The sequence below is a fragment of the Castanea sativa genome, chromosome 12 (genome assembly GCF_040712315.1).
Source record: "Castanea sativa cultivar Marrone di Chiusa Pesio chromosome 12, ASM4071231v1".
Lineage (NCBI taxonomy): Eukaryota > Viridiplantae > Streptophyta > Magnoliopsida > Fagales > Fagaceae > Castanea > Castanea sativa.
The window spans coordinates 7361262-7384749 of record NC_134024.1 but is presented as its reverse complement, the minus strand read 5'-3'; the positions used below and the strand labels follow the sequence as shown (position 1 = coordinate 7384749).

General features: G+C 35.1%; 3 protein-coding genes across 4 annotated transcripts; all 3 read left to right on the top strand.

Moving 5' to 3' along the window:
• Positions 1–1331: 1331 nt before the first annotated feature.
• LOC142619356 (uncharacterized) lies at positions 1332–5284 on the top strand. 2 transcript variants are annotated; one of them, XM_075792435.1, is made up of 3 exons: positions 1332–1520; positions 2285–3306; positions 4964–5284. In XM_075792435.1, the coding sequence occupies exon 2, from the start codon at positions 2307–2309 to the stop codon at positions 3288–3290; it is 984 nt and encodes a 327-aa protein (XP_075648550.1). In that variant the 5' UTR covers positions 1332–1520; positions 2285–2306; the 3' UTR covers positions 3291–3306; positions 4964–5284. The 2 variants fall into 2 exon arrangements, with proteins under 2 accessions (XP_075648550.1, XP_075648551.1); XM_075792436.1 differs by having other exon boundaries at positions 4888–5284.
• Positions 5285–10525: 5241 nt separating this feature from the next.
• LOC142619634 (soluble starch synthase 1, chloroplastic/amyloplastic) lies at positions 10526–19151 on the top strand. The gene is made up of 15 exons (XM_075792833.1): positions 10526–11070; positions 12137–12507; positions 12698–12775; positions 12874–12998; positions 13463–13544; positions 14235–14408; positions 14676–14757; positions 15828–15919; positions 15997–16059; positions 16150–16239; positions 16617–16741; positions 16825–16933; positions 17020–17075; positions 18125–18164; positions 18683–19151. Exons 1-15 carry the CDS (start codon positions 10755–10757, stop codon positions 18839–18841), a joined length of 1962 nt encoding a protein of 653 aa, XP_075648948.1. The 5' UTR covers positions 10526–10754; the 3' UTR covers positions 18842–19151.
• Positions 19152–20576: 1425 nt separating this feature from the next.
• Positions 20577–21821, top strand: LOC142619283 (phytolongin Phyl2.2). The gene has a single exon (XM_075792345.1). The coding sequence runs from the start codon at positions 20726–20728 to the stop codon at positions 21491–21493; it is 768 nt and encodes a 255-aa protein (XP_075648460.1). The 5' UTR covers positions 20577–20725; the 3' UTR covers positions 21494–21821.
• Positions 21822–23488: the final 1667 nt, after the last annotated feature.

Sequence of the window (23488 nt, the reverse complement as noted above, 5' to 3'; positions counted from 1 at the left end):
TGATTCAAGTTGAAGAAATGAAAAAGAGATAGAGGAAGACAAAAAATAGCATTAATAGAAATGGTGAAAAAATGATATGTTAATCAAGAAACTAACAAAAAGTTTAATTTTGGATGTAATATAATAGAGAAATATATGTGTGTGCGTGTGTGTGTGCACGTGTCCGACCATGTCAAAATAGTCATGTTGAGAATCTGTAGTTAACCTAAAAAATGTTGGGGTTAAGGCTTTGTTGTGTATTCATCCATAGGTGATGAAACATGAGGAGTTGAGATGGAGTGACTAAGGTATGCATCAAACCCACTAGTATGATAAAATCGATCAAACCCAACCCAAACTAAACTCTTGGATTAGTTTTCGTGGATTGGGTTGAGTTTGGGTTGATAGCCTTTTAAACCCGTATGACCTAACATGACCTACCACAAACATAAAATTATTTTATTTACCTTATTTTAAATTTTTTAGTTTGATTTGTTATTTTAAAAATTAGTTTAAAAAAATTGAAATATAACTTAAGCATATTCCATGAATTGTAAATAATTTATTAAAAAGATATTTGATTAAAGCCCATTTTTTATTAAGGCATAAAATATATATGCAAAACCCACCTACTTGGTTGGTTTTTAGTTTTTACATATAAGTTTGGATAAACCCTTCAATTTCTGTCATTATTGTTTTCTTTTTGTTTTCTTGTTGTTGTCCCCTTCGAATAGAACAAATTTTATCCAGAACAAACTAACCAATACAATTGTCGTCTATTTTGGCACTTCAAACAATTGTAGTCTATTTTGGCACATCAAACAATAGGTCATGAGTTACACAATTACTAATTTCCATTTTTATTAAAAAAATGTTAGGTTCTCAATATTTTTACAACAATTTTACAATAAATTTTAGACAGTAAGTTGTTATTAGTGGACAAAAAAAAATTTCGATAATAAACTCAAATTATGATAAGAATGACTTGTCATAAAATTTGTTGTTAAAAATTACTAAAATATTGTGAACATTGTACTATTCTTTCTATTCACCTAACAAATATGAGAACTAATTGGGACATTTTAAGAGTAAAAAACAAAAATAGTATTGCCTTGAAAATAATTTCATAAAAAATCTTAAACGACAAATTATTACTAAAATAATTACATAGAAATAGAATTTGTTTTCAAATTTTTGCGCACAAACATTACTAAAATAGAAAGATAATATCTATATCTTCCATTCAAAAAAAAAAAGAAAAAAAAAAAGAAAAAAGATAATAAGACAATAATTTATATATATATATATATATATATATATATATATATATATATATATATATATTAAATGCTAGGTGTCCCTCTTTTGTTTATTTGAGCAAACTGACTTTGTTCTCCTATAAAAGATACCAAAATCCCCAAAATTAAATTCCTCTCTCTCTCTCTCTCTCTCTCTCTCTCTCTCATTGCTTTCTTCATTCATTGGCTTTGCGTCTCGGTATAGCTCTGCTCTTCCACAGGTTGCGCTTCAAGTCGTATCTGGTAACTATTTTCTCTCACGAATTTGATTTTTAGTTTTTGTTCATAAATTTAGGGTTTTGCTTCAAACCCTAGAATTTTGAATTCCAAACCTTTCTATTCGTAAAAACTCTAGGATTCGAATTGATTTTGGGGTTTGGAATTTGAATTAGTGATGGGTTTGATTTCGATTTAGATTTTGGTTTCAAATTGTGAAATTAATTTGATTTTCTTTGAATTGAAACCCATGATTTTTTGTTTGTGATTGAAAAAGTGATTTTAGTTAAATCTTTTAGAACTTGGGTCTCCAATCTGTTATAGACATTAAATTTACATCTTTTATAAATAAAAATTCAATCTTTGATATATATATATATATTATTTGCTTGGATAGAAATACCATATTAATGGAAGGAAAGTTTCTGAGTGCATATGGGTTTGTTATTACATTTGGGTTTGTTAAGATAATCAGCATTGAAGTTTCTATGAGATATTGGGTAAAGTATCATCACACATTCAATGCTAGACATGAGACAGACAGATCAACTAATGGTGTACAAAATTGCGGTGGTTTGATAATATTAGCTGCAAATTAGTTGTAGATATGAGATTATATTAATTCTCAAGGTAAAATATCTCAGAAGTAAAGAAATAAGCAACTATACGGCACTTACTGAAGCATGTTGAATATTTGGGTGGTTTACATTGTTCATGTTGTTTACTTTTTTATGTTGTGGGTTATTGAATTGAAGGGTTGGAAAGTGTTACTAAAATTTTGTTTGTTGCAGAGTTTGATATTGGGATTTCAAGATGCCGGCTACAGCGGGGAGGGTTCGCATGCCTGCGAACAATAGAGTTCACAGTAGTGCAGCCCTCCAAACCCATGGGATCTGGCAGAGTGCGATTGGGTATGACCCGTATGCGCCCAACAAGGAAGATGGCAAGAACTCTGCAAAGCCAAATGCGTCGGCAAACTCTGAACCAGATGCTGAGAATGCGTATGCAAGCTTCCAAGGCCTCCTTGCACTTGCCCGTATAACTGGGTCCAATGCCAATGAGGCTCGCGGGGCATGCAAGAAGTGTGGTCGTGTTGGACACCTCACATTTCAGTGCAGGAACTTTTTGAGTGTGAAGGATGATAAGGATAAAGACCCAGAGGCAATTGAGGCTGCAGCTTTGGCTGAGTTGGATAAGTTGAAGGGGAATGTAGGTAAGTTGAATGGGAAAAGTAGAAAAAATGCAGTTGGGAGCTCAGAGGAGAGTGATGAAGAGGATGACAGCGAGGATTCAGATTCTGATGCAGATTCAGAGATTGAGAGGATTATTGCTGAAAGAAGTGGAAAAAAACTTGGTACTAAGGGGAGGTCGTTGAGAAAGAAGAAGGATTCGGATAAAGATGAGCATAGAGATTCTAGGGAGAGGAAGAAGAGAGGGAGGTCTAAGAAGAGGAGTGGGAAGAGAGGAAGTAGTGAATCAGATGACTCAGATGGAGGAAAGAAGAAGAGAAAGGAGAGGCGGAGAAAGAGGGATGAGTCATCAGATGATGATTATGAGCGTGAGCGGCGGCATAGGAAGAGTAGGAAGGAGAAGAGGAGGAGGAGAAGCCACCGACATTCTGATGATACTGATTCTGATGCATCTGATGATTCTCGCAGAGAGCGAACTCGCAAGAACAGAAGGCACTCCTCACCATCTGATTCTGATGCAAGTGGCTCAGATGATTCATGGGTTGGTAGGGGCAAGAAGCGATCTGAGACGAAGAGCAGGAAACGCCGTCATGATGAGGATTATTAGAGTTTATTTTGGAAAGGTATTAAACTTGGTACTTTTTTGAGTTTCTTTTACAATTTTTGCAATATGCTATGAAATGGTTGTATGAGATATATGTACCTCTGCTATTGCCGTCAATTTGCTGCTGAAACTTTGGTTTAAAAATTGGGTCTTGTGGATCGCAAGATAAAAGGATGATTTCTTGTTTGCTAACAAAGAGCTTGAATTGGCCTAACTAGTCTTTGTGCTTTTATAATTTTGGTTTTCTTTTCTCCTCTGATAAATTTTTACATAAAGAGAGAGAGGTGGGGTGTGGGGCTTGGGGGGGGGGGGGGTAAATCTTACATGGTTTCTATATAGATTTACATAAGATCAGTACTTTCAAAATGTCTTTGAACCTGTCTTGATTTCATTACGAAGCCTCCCGCACCCCATTTGACTCCTTGCTTCCCAATTCCTTCAACTAGTAGTATGACTTGCCAATCCATGGTATCTTTGGTTTCCTGTTAGAGCAGCTCTTGGTTGTGCACTATCATCATTATCCTTGCTAAACTTGTCAAACAAATTCTTGCACATTAGTGCAATCTGTTTAGACACAGTGTATCCCAGCCTATCATATGCAGTTTCCTTGCCCCATATCATGTACTCACAAAATGGGATTCATAACAGAGTCTAGCTTCCTGCACAATTCTTCTGGAATCTTGAAACTGGGGAAAGCATGCAAAGGCACGGTTTAAGTCAGTGTTCTCCTCTAAAATTAAATGTTCTACGTGTTGTGCAAAGCATATTAGTCATGACCAATATAATTCTCATGGAAAGTTAGTACTTATTATCCAATGTATTGTTTATAAATAAATATTTTCAAGGATTTATGTGATGTAATTGTAGGTTCTTGAAATTTTATATAAGAATGCTGAGATTGGTTGGGAATCAAACTTTATTATATTTTTGAATTATAAAACAAAATAAAATCCGAAAAGATGGAATGAAATAAAAACGTTTTGGTCTTCATATATGGGAGAAAAATTGGAGTGCAGATATAGGCCTAATATTTTATGCATATTTTCTCTGGTTTAAATTGAAACTGGTGAATCTAAGTATTAAGTGGCTACCAATAATGTGTTTGCTACCATAGCCACCAATATTTGCATTTTTCTTAGACATCACCATGCCACCTCTTCAGCCTTCACTGCCACTTTCACTTTGTGTGGCATTTTTTTTAAAGATGTTTTATGTGCTGCCATCATTTAAAAGGCAAAGGCTACATGCCTGGGCAGCTTTTTTGTAAAAAGAATAGCTGTACGTTTGGCTGTAAAGTAGTTCGAAGGTCCAATGGATCCAAAGGTTGATTAATGATGAGCTTCTTTTGGATTTGGAATTATTAGTATTGGGCAATTAACACTGAAGCAAATACCTCTTGACATTAAAAATTACACGGAAGAAGTTACATGGAAATTTACACGCAGGCTACAGCTTGTTTAATCTAATTATTTTCATATGAATGTTTCATTGTCTGGTTTACCATGCATTATGATGAGAGTTGGCTTTGGTATTGTTTATTGGTCATGTTGGATCTACTTTTTCCTGTTTATTTGGTTGATGCTGTTTCGTAATTTGCCAGAGGAGACTATTGTGTAAAACTCTGCACAATGAGATGGTTCCGTTGCTGAAAGTCAAAATTTGTTTGAATTTTTCAGAAATGCCAGGGCAGGATAATGGATATGGTGAGCTCTCATGAAGTTACCAAACCAGTGATGGAACCCAAATGGTGTTGAAACTAAATTTGTTTCTGCTTGCGTGCTTGGATTATTTGAAGGCGTGACAAGTTTTAAGTTGTGTATTTTTATTTCCCCCTCCTCCCAAAAAAAGAGTTTTTAAGTTGTGTATTGGAAAATCAACATATTATTATTAAGTGGCTGTGCTGGAGTGCCTTCTACATATATGTATACCATACTTTTAGGCCAATTGGCAATTGTTTGACCTGAATGCAGTTGCGATTGGATCTGGTTTTCTTTTTTTAATCTGTTTCCCCCCTATACCCTGAGATTCTGAATATAAGTTTTTTTTTTTTTGGCTAAATAAAATTATATGTTTTAGAGAGGTACAGAAAACTAGATCAATTAGTGGTGTCAACATTTTATGTTTCTAGTGACTAAAATTAGGTGTTACTTGCAAGGTTGGTGGTGGATAAGTTCAACTTTGTTACTACAATTCACACCCCTAACAAGAGTGCATACCAGAAACCAAAAAATGTTTAAGCTATATATTGTATTAAGTAGTTAACACTACAAGTCATACGTATTTCTTACCACCCATACGTATTTCGTAGTGCATTTTATTAATAGTTTACAATCAACAATAGGGATGGAAAATATAACTGAGTCACATTACTCACTGAGTTGCATTACTCTTGATGTGCATTTGTTAAAAAATACGTTCATTTGATAACAGGTTTCCTGCAGACAGAAACTTTACATTGCAGAAATACAAAGATAGGAGCAAAGCACTGCTAATCAGAAACTTGAAAAAATTGAAAGGCACAGTAAACATATATAAATTTTTTATTCTGGGTTTTCCACCCTTTGTTGTTGAAATCTTGAATCTTGTTTGGCTGCTCTTTTTTGAGTTTTGCAAACCTCGTGCCAACACGCATTGAATACTTCAGAAAATTATTAGCACCAATTCACTTGTAACAAACTGGGATGGAAATCAATAAAAGGAACAAAACCGATCAAATTCTTCGTTTGGGCCCATCAAACAATAGTTCATGAGCTACACAATTAGAATTTCTATTTACCTAACAAAATGAGCACTGATATAATTCTCTGCAGTAATACTTTTGGGTTGCATTTGGATACTTGAATTTGGATGTGAATTTTAGGCCTTGTTTGGTTTGTCACTCACTCATATCCCAACACTCATAACTCAAATCTCCTCACTCAAACTCATATCCCAATATCTCACAACTCTAACTCAATAAAACTCATAACTCTGTTTGGTGGAAGATTTTCACAGCTATCTCAAATTCAAAAACCCACCTAATTCAAAAACCCACCTTTCTGTCACTCATTGGGTCCCACATAGCATTGATTGCACTGCAAAAGCACTACAATGGCAACAGACTACCCTTGTGTAATACCTCTCTCCTCTTCACGCCCTTCCCACAAAATCTCATCAGCTTCTAAGGGTGTGCAGCTAACCCGCCAAAACCGACCCAACCCAACCTAACCCGTCAGGTTGGATCGATTTTTAGACCTTGGTGAGTTGAGTTGGGTTACAAAAAAATTTTTGATAGCGGGTAGGGTTGGGTTTGGGTCATAAAATTTCAAACCCGCCAAACCCAACCCGACCCACCCATATATTTAATTAATATATATATATAATATTATATAATTAATAAAATTTTCAATATAACAAGCTCTTCCTATCCTATATAAAAGCCAATTAGTTCATACAAACCCTAGTAAATTACTATTGTTGTTTAGTCATTAGTGTTGTTTGTTTTTAAGGAGTTGCATTGATACTAATCTTTGGGTTTTTTAATATATTTATATTTATATTTTTTCTACTCAATTTAAAAATAAAATAAAAAATTGTCCAGCCCATGGGTTCAACCCAACCCAACCCGACCCATGTGAGTTGGGTTGGACTTATGTGATGGGTTGGATTGGGTTGAATTTTTTTTGACCCACCATGGTGGGTTGGGTCAAAAAATCCCCTCAACCTAACCCAACCCAACCATGCACACCCCTATCAGCTTCTCTCCATTCTCTCCACAACTCCTCTGTTATCTGCAACTTCTCCTTACCCAAACCATTGACCTTCACATATCCAACAAGCCCTTTCTTTGCCTCTCATTTTCTGCCCCTCACCTATCCTCCTCCCCATCACCCCTTTTTTCTCCATCAAAATCATTGCTGCTACCTCCGTCCCACCCTAAGAAGACCGAAGGTCCATTCAAGGCTTCCTCTCTTCGTTCTGATCTTCAAATCGGGAAACCCACACGAAGGAGGGGTAGCATTTGGGTCTCACCTAAAAATGGAATCGATCAATGGAGCTTCGTTGGAGCTAGGCCTTGTGCTAATCGACGAAATTGGAGCAAAAGATTTTCTGAAGGACTATAAGAATGCTTTGGACAGGGTTGTGCTTGTGCTATGGGTTTGGGAGAAGGGAAAAGGGAAAGCGATGAAGAAGAGTATGGTCTGGTGGTTGGGAAAGTAGTGAGGAAAAATATCCGTTGCTCACAAAAGCCTGCAGTGATGGGACGAGACACTGCTGTAGGACCTGTGTTTGCTGGAAATTTACAAAATTGCCACAGATAATTCAAAACTCTTAACTTGAAAACAGCCTCACTGTGTTTCCAAAATTGCTCACCCATCACTCGAAATTATGAGATATCATCACTGAGTTAAGGGTTTCGAAATTCATCCAAACAAGCATGCTACCCGTGGCCCCCACTGATTTTGGGTTATGAGTTAACAAAACTAGAATTTGTTAACTCAATCCAGGAAAATCCAATCAAGGCCTTAATCACTCAAATTAAATCTAATACATGGACAAAAATCCTATCATCCAGACACACACCTAATGTTCTCTAGCAACATATCAAATTCAAACCAAAAGCTCTTTACCTGGGAACTCAAGACTCAAGAGGCTTCTTCATGCATAACTTTTTGAGTCATTCTCAATGATTAAGTGCTGTAAAGCCTTCTTGCTTGGCCAACCTCATTGCCTTAACTCACTGATTTGGATTCTTCTGCTATCTTAGGTTTACAATACTTATCCTGTTATCCACATCCAAGTTTTGAAAAGTGTCTCTTATACATATACAAACAAAATCATATACATATACATAATAAATGCCTATTATTAGTAACTATAATAATATATTAAATTTTATATTTTAAAAAAAAGTATATTATACTAGTAGTAAGTATTATATATATATTTTTTTGGTAAAGAAGACGTTGCATTAAGAACTAAACAAAAACAATCAGTTCAGGGCATACCCTGTTAACATACAAGCCACTCTTATCAAAATGAAAAACATCCAAAATGTCCATAGGCGGACCATGAAAATTAACAAAATCTGCCTCCTGCTCCACGCCCATCCTTGCCAACAAATTAGCACACCGATTAGTTTGACGATAGCAATGTTTAATTTGCACCTACTGGAATCGGGCTACAAGCTGTCTGCAATCATCCAGTAAAGGAGAGACAACAACATTAACATAGTTTGTATTTTGCAGGACATCCACCACCACTTTAGCATCTAACTCAATAATGACACATGGTATATTCAGAGAACTGCAAAGCATGAGCCCATCCCTCAGTCCCCATAACTCCGCAACAAAGCTATTTGTTTCCCCAATATGCCTCACAAATGCTGCTAAAATGAGGGGGAGTAGAGTAGAGGAAGAGAGAGTGATTAAATTACCTTGTTTGGATATTTTTTAAGGAATGAGGAGGAGGGATTTGGAGGGCTTTGGAGGGGTTTGAATTACTTCTAACCCCTCATTTTTAATTCCCTCAAATTGGAGAGATTTGGAGGGAGAGTGGAGAATAAAAATGCTTGACCAAATGAATTATCAAATTTGCCCTTACTAAATTAACAATATTACAAATTAAAAGACTAAGGCCCTATTTGGTTTTTTTTTTTCATCACTCATTACTCCTCACTCAATTTTTGTCATTTATCACTCATCACTTAAAATACCCCAATTTTCACTACTACACCCGTTTGGACACTGTTTTCACTTCTTATCACTCAAATATTTCAACCTTTTTGTGGGACCTATACCTGATCACCAAGTTAGACCCTTCTATTAGCCTCATAAAGCATCCCACTAAGCCATTATATGTACCTCTCAAAATGGTTGCTGCTTCTTCTTCTTCTTTATCTTCATCTTCTACAGCTTCTTCTTCTTCAGCTTGGTCTCCGTTTGCTCCGATGGTGAGCTCGAAGCCGTCGGCACGGTGGGGAAAAGACGATCTTGATCTGTATCCCTAAACCAAGTAAAAATCATGTGGGTTTTGTTTAATTTCAAGTTGATCTTGATGTTAAATTTTGAGTTGGAAAAAAAGATCTTGATGTTAAATTTTGAGTTGGAAAAAAAGATCTTGATGTTAAATTTTGAGTTGATCTTGAACTTCATATGTTTAGAATTCTAAGTTTAATTTTAGTGGGTTTTGTTTGTTTCTATTTGGTGGGTTTGTGTGGATGAACATGTTTGTGGCTTTGTGTTTGTGTGTTAAAGAAAAGATCGTGAGAAGTGAAGAAAGAAAGAAAGAAAAAGAAGAAAAGAAGAAGAGAACCCAGAAACCTAGTGAAAAGGAATGGAAAAGAAAAAAAGAAAAAAAATTGCAACCAAACCCAAAAACCCAATGTGATAAGGAAAGAAAAGAAGAAAAAAAAAAGATGAAGAAAACCAGACCAGACCCAGCGTGAAGAAGAAGAAAAAGAAAAAGACCAGTGTGAAAGGAAAAAGAAAAATAAGAAGAAGAAGAAGCCAGTGTGAAAGGAAAACTCACCGAACCCAGTGGAAAAAAAAAAGGGTCAAAAGTTGCGGCTATTGCTCTGGCCGTGGATTCCTCCGTGTGTGTTTAATTACGAAAATGCCACCTAAAATGTGTTTTTAATTTTCATAATTTATCACTCAAAATTCAGAGAATTGAGTGATGGAAACGAGGGTTAAAAACTAAGCCAAACAAAAAAAATTGTGTGGGTCCAATGTATTTTGATAACTCAATTATGAGTTTTGAGTGATATGATCCAAAATTCCTCTAAACCAAATAAACTCTAATTATTCCCTTCTCTTTTACTTAATTTTAAAAATATTCAAACAAATTGAGAGATAACCATTTCACTCTACTCCCTTCTCGAGTAACCTATCCTCCTCTGCTCACCTCAAACCTTCTAAAGATAGCATAAAACTTTTCTTATGTATTTCACGGGTCATAGTTTTGTATTAATAAATGTGATGCTACGTCCCTCCCCCTTTGTTTATTTCACAAACTTTCAAAATGGCATATTGAGACAGCGCCACGTCAGTAAACTCGAAACGAAGTCACAATCGCCGACTTCAAAAACAAACAAAAACCAAAACTTTTATTGGTTTTTTACATCGTAGTACATCCACATCTGCCGCATCCACTTCCAATGTAAAACTAAACCATTACGTGGCAGTTTATCATTGGATCCCATTTCCTTACAGTCGGTACATGAATGAAACTTCACCGAGGATCCATTTCCGAGTTTCGCGCTTTTGCTGGATCTGATACACAACACACACACACACACACACACTCTCTCTCTCTTTCTCTCTCTCTCTCTCTCTCTCAATCCAAACGGTTGTACTTTGCTCTTTTTGTCACCTCTCTCTCTCTCTCTCTCTCTCTCTCTCTTTTTCTTTCCATCTTTATTTTATGGTTCTCAACCACAATTCACGATCCTTTTCGTCTTACATTGGACTTCTTTCTCTATGAGAGATGGAGTCTCTCCAAATGACCACCAAGGTTTCTTCATGCATACCATCTTCTAGGAATCCAGTGCAAGCTAAATTTAGCAACTTTACAGTAGTTGGGCAACTGGGTTATGCTCCTTTTTGGAGTGGAAGAAGCAGAAGTAGGTGTTTGAGGATTAGAGCATCAGTTTTAGGTGGTGGGCGTGGTAGTAGTTCACAAGATGGGAATTCTGCTGTTGAAGATGAAGAAAAGGAAGAAAAAAAGGGACTTCTTTTGGGCACAGAGTTGGATGGCTCTAGCTCTGGCTCTGTTGTTGGCTTTAACTTGATTCCTCAATCTGGTATGTATCTTTGTATTACTTATGTATTTGGTTTAGTTTTGTGTTTTGGAATCTATTCAATTGTTGTTAAGTTCTATATTATGTTGTTTTAAATTTTTAATGATTGTTTTATACTTTTTTTATTATTGTTATTATTTTATTTAAATTATTATTTTTATATGATCATTTCTAATTATGAAAAAGATGGTCTAAGATCAAGGGGTACTTTCAATAGAAAAAAATATATCAAGGGGTACTGTTATAATCAATTTTACTCTTAGATTCTGTTGTATTTCTAAATTTAGACCTTAGAGATTATCCTGGTCATTTGAGAAAGAGATATTATCAAGTGGGTCGAGTGGGATTTGGGAGAAAATGTCAACTTTTCAGATGATAAGATATTTAAGACCACACTAATTCTGAGGTGTACAACTTCTACTGGAGACTGGTATTTGATTGATGGGTCCTGTTAAAAATTATTCCCTTTGGATTCATTTTCCATATCTATGTGGACATATAATTCAAGTGTAAGGTGTTCTGGACCTTAGTGACATGTCTATAGAAAACTGGATCCGAATCTTGTTCAAAAGTATATACTGGAATATTTGTTGATTATCACTTGCCTGGCTAATATATGACCTGTATATTTGAGGAAAGATCATCTGAAAAACTATATTTTACTCTGTTACCATTGAATTAATTAGTGCACATGTAACATTTTTTTTTTCACTAGGAAGATACAGTCGCAATTAATCTCGTATGATGTATTAACTGTGATAAGCAATCATAAATTAAAATTCTTCCCTTCTTCCAGTTTATTTATTTATTAAAGTAATGCATAGTCTTCCTCAGCTCATCTTGACTTTCTTGTTGATTTGTTTTTAAATTTGTGCTTATTATTCCATTCTCCTTTGCCTTACAACTTACAAGGATGATATTCGTAATTTTTTATATACTAAATAATTTTTGGTTATCAATCATTTTGATTCTGAGTAACTCGCACATTCTCAATTTATCAACTTTAAATTTATACTGATTATCAAGATTTCTAAGAGTTGACTGCAAATGTTATGTTCTTGAACCGAAGGCAAAGTTCAATTCAATGGGGTCAATGACTCTTCCAAAAAAACAACTACCAATGGCCTGGAAGATTCTGAGGACATAGGAAGAGAAAAGAATGCCAAGACAAAAGTAACCCACAATATTGTTTTTGTCACTTCTGAAGCAGCACCATATTCAAAGACAGGTGGCTTAGCAGATGTTTGTGGTTCTTTGCCTATAGCATTAGCAGCTCGTGGACACCGTGTTATGGTCGTCTCTCCTAAATATGTCAACGGTACTCCTGCAGATAAGAAATTTGCTAATGCTATTGATTTAGATCGCCTCATCAAAGTATATTGCTTTGGAGGGGTTCAGGAAGTTGGCTTCTTCCATGAGTATAGGGATGGAGTTGATTGGGTAGGAAATTCTGCATGCTTCTCAGTTACTTATTAATCTTTGGGGTGTTTGAATTATTTATACGCTTAAACCCATGTGCCTTTATTGAATAGTTATGTTAGCCAAGAACTCTTATTTCATTCGGTAGTCAATATAGCATGACAGTGGGAGAATCTTAATGATAATGATAGCTCTTTCTGTTCTCATTTAGGTATTTGTTGACCACCCCTCATACCATAGACCTGGAAATCCATATGGGGATATTCATGGTGCTTTTGGTGATAATCAGGTATGTTTCTAAAATTTTAAAGTTATAAGGCTGGATTGATAGAGTTCTACGTTCTTTTACTTGCAACTAATGACAACTTTTTCTTATTTGGTTTACAGTTCCGGTTCACTTTACTTTGCCATGCAGCATGTGAAGCTCCATTAGTGCTTCCATTGGGAGGGTTCACTTATGGGGAGAAATGTCTGTTCCTTGTCAATGACTGGCACGCAAGCCTTGTGCCAATGTAAGAGGTCTTTGCTAATTTCTGCATATGTTTGACAATTTGCTTACTTTGTTCATTCCCTATATTTCCTAAGATTTAGACTCTGCTCTTTATGTATTTTGCAGCTTTATTGTCTCACTTTTTCCCCCCAACGCTTACTGTTCTGGCATTATAGATTACTCTGCTAGATATGTTTTGCCCTTAAGTACTCATTTCCTTACTGATGTGGGAGTAGTTGCTAATCAACCAGTGAATATTATGTATGGGAGATTCCTTGCTACTGTGTTGGCTCTAATGCTCTTGCCATATGATAATGATTTGGGTAGTTCATTGCTGTACATTTTTTTCTCCTGCAGATTATGCTTTATTCAGGCATAGAATTATTATTTAGGAGCTTTCTTTGATTTATTCTAGTAGTTGTCTTTAGTTAAAGTTAACAAGACTGGTAGGGGGGTTTTTTTATCTTTAGAATTCTTGTGATGCAGACTTTTGGCAGCCAAGTATCGTCCATATGGAGTTTATAAAGATGCCCGAAGCATTCTTGTAATACATAACCTTGCACATCAGGTAGATGCTTTCATCTTAATTTATTTTATTGTTTTTTCAAAGAAAACAATAGAACATTTGCATATCCAATGGCTTGTGATTACATCTGTTTAACCCAACATAGTATGACATGAACTCCCAAAAAGAATTGGTTGACATGAATGCCAATCTGTAAGTGACCCTTATATGTTATAGTGAAAATGCTAGAGAAAATAGAATGAAAAACTACATTTTCTCTTTGATACTTAGAAAGAAATTCTAAGTATGTCACTTCTTGGGGCATGATTTATAAATTACTCTCTATTATTATTTATTTTTTTTTTAAGATTTTGTATTTTTCTAGAACATCTCAAATTAATCTTCCTTACAAGGATGGACCCATGGAAATGGTCCAAGTGGGCTCTGAACACATGGAAGATGTTCCTGTGCATTCTAGAACACCCTTGAGATGCCCCAAGGATTCCTTTATGTAACTAGATCACTCTTGATGGGTATAAGGTTGTTGCCTTGTGAAACTGTAGAGAATATTAACACATGAAGTGTTTCCATTTAAAAGGGTTCCTATGTGAATTTCATGCTCCTTTAAGAGGTGATAAGCAACTCAATCTTCACTCATAAGTACAATTTGAAGATTGGTATACTTCTTGTAAATATGTCTTTTGGCTATTAAGTCAACACTAATCTAATAAACTAATGTCTTGCATATGCAAGGGAGTGGAACCAGCAACAACATATATGAATTTGGGACTACCTCCAGAGTGGTATGGAGCTGTGGAATGGGTGTTTCCAACATGGGCAAGGAAACATGCTCTAGACACAGGTCAAGCAGTCAATCTTCTGAAGGGTGCAGTTGTGACAGCTGATCGATTACTGACAGTTAGCCAGGTTTTAAATGCTACCAAGCATTTGTGCAGTGATCAATAAATGACGAACTATTTTTTAGAAATTTTTTTGTTATTGAAAATTTTGGATTAGAAACCATATTTGATTGGCCTCATGTAGGAGATAAATTATTTCAGAAAACAAATAAACATTTAGATCGGTTGTGTTTTAATAGTATTGGTATAGTAACAATGTTTCTTTTAGATAAATGCCGTATATTTTATCATGATATGGTGCTTTTTATGTTAAAACAGTACCTTCTTATTGTAGGGGTATTCCTGGGAAATAACAACAGCTGAAGGTGGATATGGTCTAAATGGGCTTATAAGCAGTCGAAGGAGCGTTCTTAATGGTATGTGTTAGCTATTTACTATTTAGCTTAAAGTATACCTTTGCAAATTCTGTACTAGAGGAGAATTATTTTTGATAAAGAGAGTTAAGAGTATCATATTGATGGTGAGGTGTGGAATGTTTTTTTCATGTCCTGTCATTTTTATAATCTTTATCAAATTTTCAAATCTTTGGACACCATTTTATGTTTTCAACTAATTCAAAAACCTTAATATCTTAACTAATTGTTATCCTCTGATGGAACTTTACACTGCTTCAGAGAAAGTTTTAAATATAATTTATATTTTGAGATATTGTCCCAAAGCCATATATCTTTTACAATTGATGTAGACATTTTTAATACAGTGTTCCCATCTATCGTGAAGAGTTCCCGTCTAAACCAAGCAATATTACTAAAACATCGGCCCTTCAGCAGATCAAATCACATAATTGAACAATCTTTCTATTGGATTTATTTTTCAAAGATTAAAATTTTTTAAATGCTAAGCAATTATCTAACTGACTTTTGAGTCTGTTTACATCTAGGAAGTGACAGTTTACTCAAGAATTTAAAAGAGTGATTTTTTGTTTGATATATAAATCAAGTTTTTATATGTATTTGCATTAAGCAACGTGGATTGGTTGAAACCAATTGAAATTAAGTACATTTCTTATTAAACATTTGTCTCGCCAGCTGTGTTTTTCTTTTTTTTTGGGAGAAACTTTACATGTTTTCTTTGTGTCAAACTAGTTTGGCTGAAGAGTGAGGTGGTTTAGTTTCTTCTTACCACACGTGGTTTATATGTATATTATCTTCAAAACTCATATAATCTTAACAAACTTAAAAAATAATGGGGATTTTAAATTTTTCTGCTGACAAAGTTTGAAATTTTTTGGAGTTGCCTTTGATTTGGATGTGCTTGAAGGGATTTGCCAATTTCATCATTAATGATCATTTCCATTTCTCTGCCTTATACATGTGTTTGTGTCAGCTAATAAAAAGAAAAATTGGTGAATAGAAGAAAGTGTTGCTCAATTAAATTATTTAGTTTGGTATTAACTTTCAAACTAATTATTTTTACTTATTACCAGGGATCACAAATGGCATTGATGTTGCTGAATGGGACCCATCTTCAGATGAGCATATTGCTTGCCATTATTCTGCTGAAAATCTTAATGGAAAGGTGGCTAATTATTTTGTTTTAAAATCGGTATTATACAAAACCCTAGCATTCTTACCTCAACTGTCTTTATGGTGAAGGCACAATGCAAAATTGCTTTGCAGAAAGAAGTGGGTCTTCCCATTAGGCCTGATTGCCCATTGGTAAGATGTTAATGTATTTTTACACACAGGTTTGGTAGAAAAAAAATTTATATTCTCCCTTCTCTTATTGGTTCATGTTAAACTTCGTAGATTGGATTTATTGGGAGACTGGACTACCAGAAAGGCATTGACCTGATCCGATCAGCAATTCCAGAAATAATGGAAGATGAAGTACAATTTGTAAGCTAATTATTAGTGAAGAATGTCAAATAATCATTTTACTGCTTGCTGTCATGCTCCCTTTACATTGCTTCCAAATATCTATCCTGTTTTCTATTGTGAGGAATATATCTAGACTGAACTGCCGTTAATATAAGATGGATAAAATTAGTTGCATCTTTAATGGTTTTATTAGAATTAGCTCAGAATCTTTGCTCCCTGAAACCTGACCACAGTAGACAGGTATTTAATGTATGGGTGTGAAAGATATCAGCTCTAGTCTACATCAAGGAATACATTCAAGTGCTATAGTGTGGTCTTTCTATCCCTTTTATCTGGGTGTCTCATTAAGATTATTATTTTCCTTTATATAAGTAAAGCTATCAAATATTTTTCAGGTTATGCTTGGATCTGGGGATCTAGATTTTGAAGACTGGATGAGAGCAACAGAGTCTGCCTATAAAGACAAATTTCGGGGTTGGGTTGGATTTAATGTTCCAATATCTCATAAGATAACTGCAGGGTATTTCAAAATTTGTATTTCATGGTTTACATGTTCCTAAAAAAATTGGTGGCCCCAACTTACTTTTGTTTTGGAATGATCAGGTGTGACATACTGTTGATGCCCTCAAGGTTTGAGCCCTGCGGACTAAATCAATTGTATGCAATGAGATATGGAACTGTGCCAGTGGTTCATGACACTGGAGGACTCAGAGTAAGTTTAAATATTTAAGAAATCAAATGGAGTTGTTCGTTATATGGCTTATTTCTATTTAATGCCTTTTGTTCTTTGTATGTCAGGATACTGTAGAAAATTTCAATCCATTTGTTCAGGAAGGCCATGGTGAAGGTACAGGGTATGTAGTCTTCCTTGAGCTCTTGGTCTGGGTATATTTTCATCAACATCTCCTCATCAATGAAAAAATTGAGGAATGATTATGTCATAGATATGGTTAGAATAATGGTTAAATAATTAAACTCATCCTTTTTTAACAGTTGAATCTTTTTGGACTAGTGGTAATTTATCATGGTATTAGAGCATGTGGTCTTGAGTTCAAACCCTATTACCCCTTTAGGATTAGCGGTAATTTCTCATAAATTTTTAGAAAATCTCAGCTTCTTGCTTCTACTTCAGGGGATGTGACACCAGCATAATGATGGACCATGGATCCTTTAACCTGTGTATAACTGTAAATGTCAGATCTGCAACCCTGAAGCAAGACACTTCTTGAAGATCTTTTATTAAAATAAGAGAGAACTAAGCATTTACTTGTCGAGAGAGAGAGAGAGAACTAAGCATTCAATAGTGTGGAGGGGTTAAAAAATATCACCATCTTGTTTTCAAAAAGAACTTTGTATGCCTGGAACATAAATACCTTGCAGAAGGATGTCAATATTGCTCAAAATTAATGCATATCTAGTTTGCTTGTGACATGGATCAGAGAAGAATTAAAAATAAACAATAACCAGTGATTTCTTCCAGCTTGCAAAAGCATTTTGTCTATGAAAAGATGTTCACCTTTTTGAGAAATTGTTATGATGGCAAGAAATAGATGTCGCTAAGACTGGCATTGCTAATTGTGACACAGCATAGTATCAAAGAAGCTGCCATTGTGCTTTATGACATAGCAACTCTGGAAGCTTGTGATGAGCCTTTCTTTATTTGTTGTGTTGGTTAATATTTCATTTTGATAGTCTTACTTTTCAGCAATTTCTTTTTGTGGAAAATATTTCACTAGTATAAGAACTACAACAGTACTGTGGGTAATGCTTTATTTCCTCTGCATCTTATTATGAATGCTATCGATAAAGCTTCCATTCCTCACAATCTCATTATGACTCTGTCATGAATAATGTTTACCTTCCTAAGGCTGAATTATAATGTTGTTGTGGAATGCATTGGCAGGTGGACTTTTTCTCCACTAACAAAAGAGAGTATGTTAGCGGTAAGTTAAATTTACCGTGCACAAACTTCCTGCATACTCTATTTTTTTTACTTAAACAAGTTTTTGTGTATGACAATAACTAATCATTATAGCTTTATAATTTTACATATGGGTAAAAGTAACTTGATGGTTAGTCTAGAAATGAGTAATATATATGTCTGATGGAATATATCCAAGTGATGATGACTGATTTCTGGATTTTAGCATCGGACTCTATGACCTGACAAGTCAGCAACACAATGCTAAATTTGATTTCATTTGTTATTTCCTGTGGATCCCATCTAGTCATTACCATGTCAAGCAAAGGGGGGGGGGGGGGTGCTTATGGATCTTCAATTGGAGTTTTAAACTCTTCATGCACTTTTTTTCTTCACATGGCTACAAAAAATCATACAAATGGATCTATTGTGGGTTTTCTACATTGATAGTGTGTGTGTGTGTGTTGTTGGGGGGAGGGGGGGGGGGGGTTGGGGGTAGATCCTCGCTTGTTTTTAATGTCACTGATTGATAAATTGCAGGCTTTAAGAAATGCTACTCGGACTTATAGAGAGCACAAGCCTTCTTGGGAAGGATTGATGAAAAGAGGTATGCAGAGGGACTACACATGGGAAAATGCTGCTATCCAATATGAACAGGTTTTCGAATGGGCCTTCCTCGATCCACCTTATGTTAGCTGAGCGTGTAAAGAGAAGAAAGAAAGGAAGAACAATGACAAAACTCCGACATTTTAATTGGTTCAGACTTATATGGGACATGTTCTGTGTCATATTAGCTTGGAGATCATACTAGTGAAACATTTTTTTTTCTTCCCCCTTGCATGTTGGGTATGAATTTTTACCATAATTTTGGTCATTCGTTTTGTTTAGAAGATATAACAAAATTTACGATTAGCATTCATTCTTCCATATAGTATATGTTGTAATATGTCTTTTTATATATAGAGAAAATACACACAGAACTTATATTATCTCAGGCAACTTTATGTTTCATGCATTGCTATTGGTTTTATGGATCAATACACGAAATTCGGTGCAAATGACTTTTGCAGCCATTTCTTTGGATCTTCCAAATGGTTCCAACTAGACCGAAATTAAGAACACATGCTTATTGGGTTTTTTTTCGAAGATATACTTATCAGACTTTGGTTGAGTTTCTTTGATCTGATTTTGCATTAGTCACCTACCAATAAAGAAAGGATTCTGCATGAGTCATTTAAACAAAACAATTTTGCAATCTGATTTCCATCACATTTGAAACAAGAACCGAAATTTTCATCTATAGAGACTTTACTATTGAGAGAAACTAAAATAACTATTGAAGGTTCAAAACTACTGTGTCCACCCCACTTCATCAAAAAGGTTAAACAATTTCAGGTATGACTTGATATTTGACATTCCCAAAGGAATGGGCATAACAAGAACAACTACAATACATGATTAGCTGGTATGCGGGTATGGCTATGGGATCTAATTATAACGACCTTATGTGGGCCTGCCTATAACAGCTCTTCTATCTTAAGGGCCTCTCGGACTCTATGAATGGCTACAGCCTCGTGGGATAAATATACCCTGCACCGGACGTATATATTTTCTCTTTCTCATAACGGATGGGTCTCACCTCATATCACCCTTGTTACATAGAACTCTATTTTTGGACATAGATGGCAATAATGGTTTCAAATTGAATGCCAGATGAAAAGGACCCAAGGACATATTGATATTAGAATTCACATTTCAAATCAACAAAGGTATTGAATTTTATTTTATTTTGGGTAATAAAATAAAATTATTAATAACTTAGCAGTCATTATTTCTGCACCAATTATTTTCAAGCTTCCAACAAAATAACATCAATTAACAAGAACATGTAGTCTGTATCTATTCTCTGACAACTAACGAAGCTAAAAGCATCTTAAACTAGAGCAATCATTTTGTTTTGTCAGATATCACGCCTAAACTCTCCCCATATATTTTATAGTTTCTTGCCACCAATGATTGCCTCTAATAAGACCCACCATATTCCTCCCACGTGGCATCACTTTATTGGTTCAAAAACAAAAAACCAGGCTGCAAACTGCAAACCCAAATTTGACCCTTTTAAATCATAGACCAAAAAGGCCCATTCCACATAGGGAATCGTTATTTTGTTCCTTTCCCTTCTCTTCCTTCCAATGGATCCAGCTCTTTCTTCTTCTTTTTTCACAGCTCCTCCTAATCTCAAACCCTAGAAATTCACCCAGAGAGAGAGAGAGAGAGAGAGAGAGAGAGAGATTAAATTTTTGGGAAATAAGGAAAAAAATTATGAAAGTTCCAAAGAGAGAGAGAGAAAGAGAGTTTCATTGAGTGGTGAATTTTGAAGATTTTGGTCCCTGGTTGATGAATTGGGAATCCCTCTATAAAGGAATCAACTTTCTGAGAGGAGCCCCAATAAGAAGCTCAGATTTTCAATGCCCATTTCCCCAAATTCGATTCTATTCCCAAATCCCATCCCCAACCCATAAAAAAGTTTCAGTTTTTTCAAACCCCAATTGATTTCCCTCCTTGAAAAAAAAAACCCAATCAATGATTACCAATCCAGAACTCATCCAATATGTTTGTATTGCCAAAGGAACCACAATTCTCTCCCAATTCATCAGAGAACCCGATCTCGAATCCGTAGCTCTGAAATGCATTGAAAAGATCCCACCTTTGCACTCCATGTTCACGCATACCATTAGAAAAAGGACCTACACGTTCTTAATCAAAGACCCTTTTGTGTATTTCGCGATATTTGATGAGAATATGGAACAATCACAGGAAATTTGGTTCCTAAACCGCATAAAATGCGCATTTGAGGAGGTTATTGAATCAGGGGCTTTAAAGGGTGTTCATAGTTTTAGCCCTTATTGCCTTCAAAAGGAATGTGATCCTATTTTTTTGGAAGCAATGGCATTGGATTTGAGCTTGCTGAATTCTTCAGGTAGTGAATCTAAGGATAGTAGGAATCCGAGCATGGACTCTACGAAAGGGATGAAGGTTGTGATGACACCTTTGCTTGGGGCCAAGCCGAGTAAAGGGCTGCAGAAGAAGAAGAAGAGGCCGGGTAGTGAAAAAGCCAATGGTGATAGTAAAAGTGGTACATTGGAAAAAAAGGTGGATGTTTTTGATGATGTTAATGGCAGGGATTTTTCATTGCCAGTGCAAAAGGTTTTTGCCAATGATCGGCAAAAGTCGAAGCAAATTTGGAGGAAACATGTGTGGGTGGTGTTGTTGCTGGACTTGTTTGTGTGTTCGGTTTTGTTTGTGATATGGTTGTGCATTTGCAGGGGATTTAAGTGCGTTGAAAGTTGAGTTGAGGGTGTATTTTGTTGTGTACCTTGGAAGGGAAGTGGGTATATTTGGTGTTATACTCTACAGTTGGATGAGAATTTTAGGACAAAGACTTACACTTTGTGACTGCTGAACAATGGGGGTACATATGTAAGTCTTGTTGATTGCTTATTTTTCTTTGTTTATCATGTGAAATCTCTGTATGATTTTCAAGACAAGTAATATAGCTTTTGTTATACAGTTCACGGTGGCAATGATCTTATGTAATGTATTATATTTTGTATACCTACAGATACTACTTGTGCTGGCATTGCCATTGTTAAAGATATGAAGGCGTGTTCTCTTTCAATTCTCTTCTTTATTTTGTTCTTCATTCTTTCTCCTACACTTTGTTATGTTGTCATTGGTATGTCTTGCCTTTTCTAACAGGGTATAGAGTTATGTTTCATCTTTTCAAATAGCTTCTGCATGTTATTTTTATCCCTTTCAATTGCTTTTTATTTTATGATGGTTGCTTTTCAATGTTGGTTTCTGGTGATATGAGTAGAAACCTTATCATTTGGTATAATTGAGTCTTCTAGTTGCCTTCTTTATGTATGTCAGAATCAGATGCGTATTAGCAACCTGAAGAAATGACAGACAAGCTAATTCCAAGCTTATAGGTGGCATTCTCTTGTGCAGGAGAGGTTTCTTTTGATATTTAAATTGTTACACAAGCCAAGTACATTTCGAGCTGGCTTAAGTTTCCTTTCTATTCAATCTTTTGGTTTCTTGTCTCCCCCCACCAAAAAAAAAAAAAAAAAGTCTTATGCCATTGTGTACATAATTACATATAAGTTTAGTTATAATTATGTATGTTCATGCTTTTTAAAAAATCTTATTGACTGCCCCCATTTCCACCCTCTCTTTTTCTCTTGTTAGTCTTTCATTATTTACTTTCCACCTGTTTGCTGAACTTATTAATATCCTAAGACATGGACATGGCAATTCTTGAAAAATTAGTATGGAAATACAACAATTAATTAATTAATTATATTAATTTTAGGCATATATTATGTTTATCGTAAGTTTTCAAAACAAATAACAACTATTAAAATCTTTAAAAACATATATAAAATCAAATAAAGAATTATGTTTTTTTTACTCTGGATGCATGTATGTAGGAGTGTCCAAACATTGACACGCTCAGGATTTTTGGGTGTTTGTGCTTAGATAATTTCTTGAGGTGGAAGATGATAGATTTTTTTCCCCCTTTCTATTTCAAATAAGGAGATGAAGAAATTGTGTTTTAGCCTTTTAGGAAGGAGAACATGGCATCTTGATTGGTGTTAGAAGAGCACATAGTGGAATTCTAGAATTTTTACCTAATTTTTTATATTACATTAAAGCTTTGATTATATCTGATAGTAGATTACAATTTAGATTCATTTAATCTGTCCCGCCGCCATCCAAGTATAAGAGTTCACGTATACCAAACTTGAATGTAACCAACGAGTGTTGACTGGATCCATCTTCTTTAATTAGCTGTACATATCCTATTTCTGGAAATGTGTCTAAAACAAGCTGGCAGCTTCATGTGATGTGCACTAAATTTAATGGTTAAATGTGTGCTATGCTGAGGGAAGTTTTCCAATTTTAGTGGTTTGTGGACTAAAACTGCTTGCAAAGTGTCATAATAGGTGAAGAAAAGTGATCAGGGAATCCCATATAAATGCAGTTATGCATGGACGATGCCTAATGCTGCTTTCTTTATAATAGATACATTTAGTTAGGTTGTAGAAAAGGAGACATATAACTAATATTAGGAACTATAAAATTTTATCAGATATGCGAGGTAATGTGCTTTTGGAGGTTTGGACCTAGGAGGCTTTGTATTTAGTGTCGGTTAGGGAACAACTTATTTAAATAAAACTGAAAACTTTTGTTGAAAATGTGTGTTTGGATTAGCTTTTTTCCGTTAGCTTATTAATTTATTTACAACTATTTAAAGCCTCAATTTTTATAAATATAACTTTG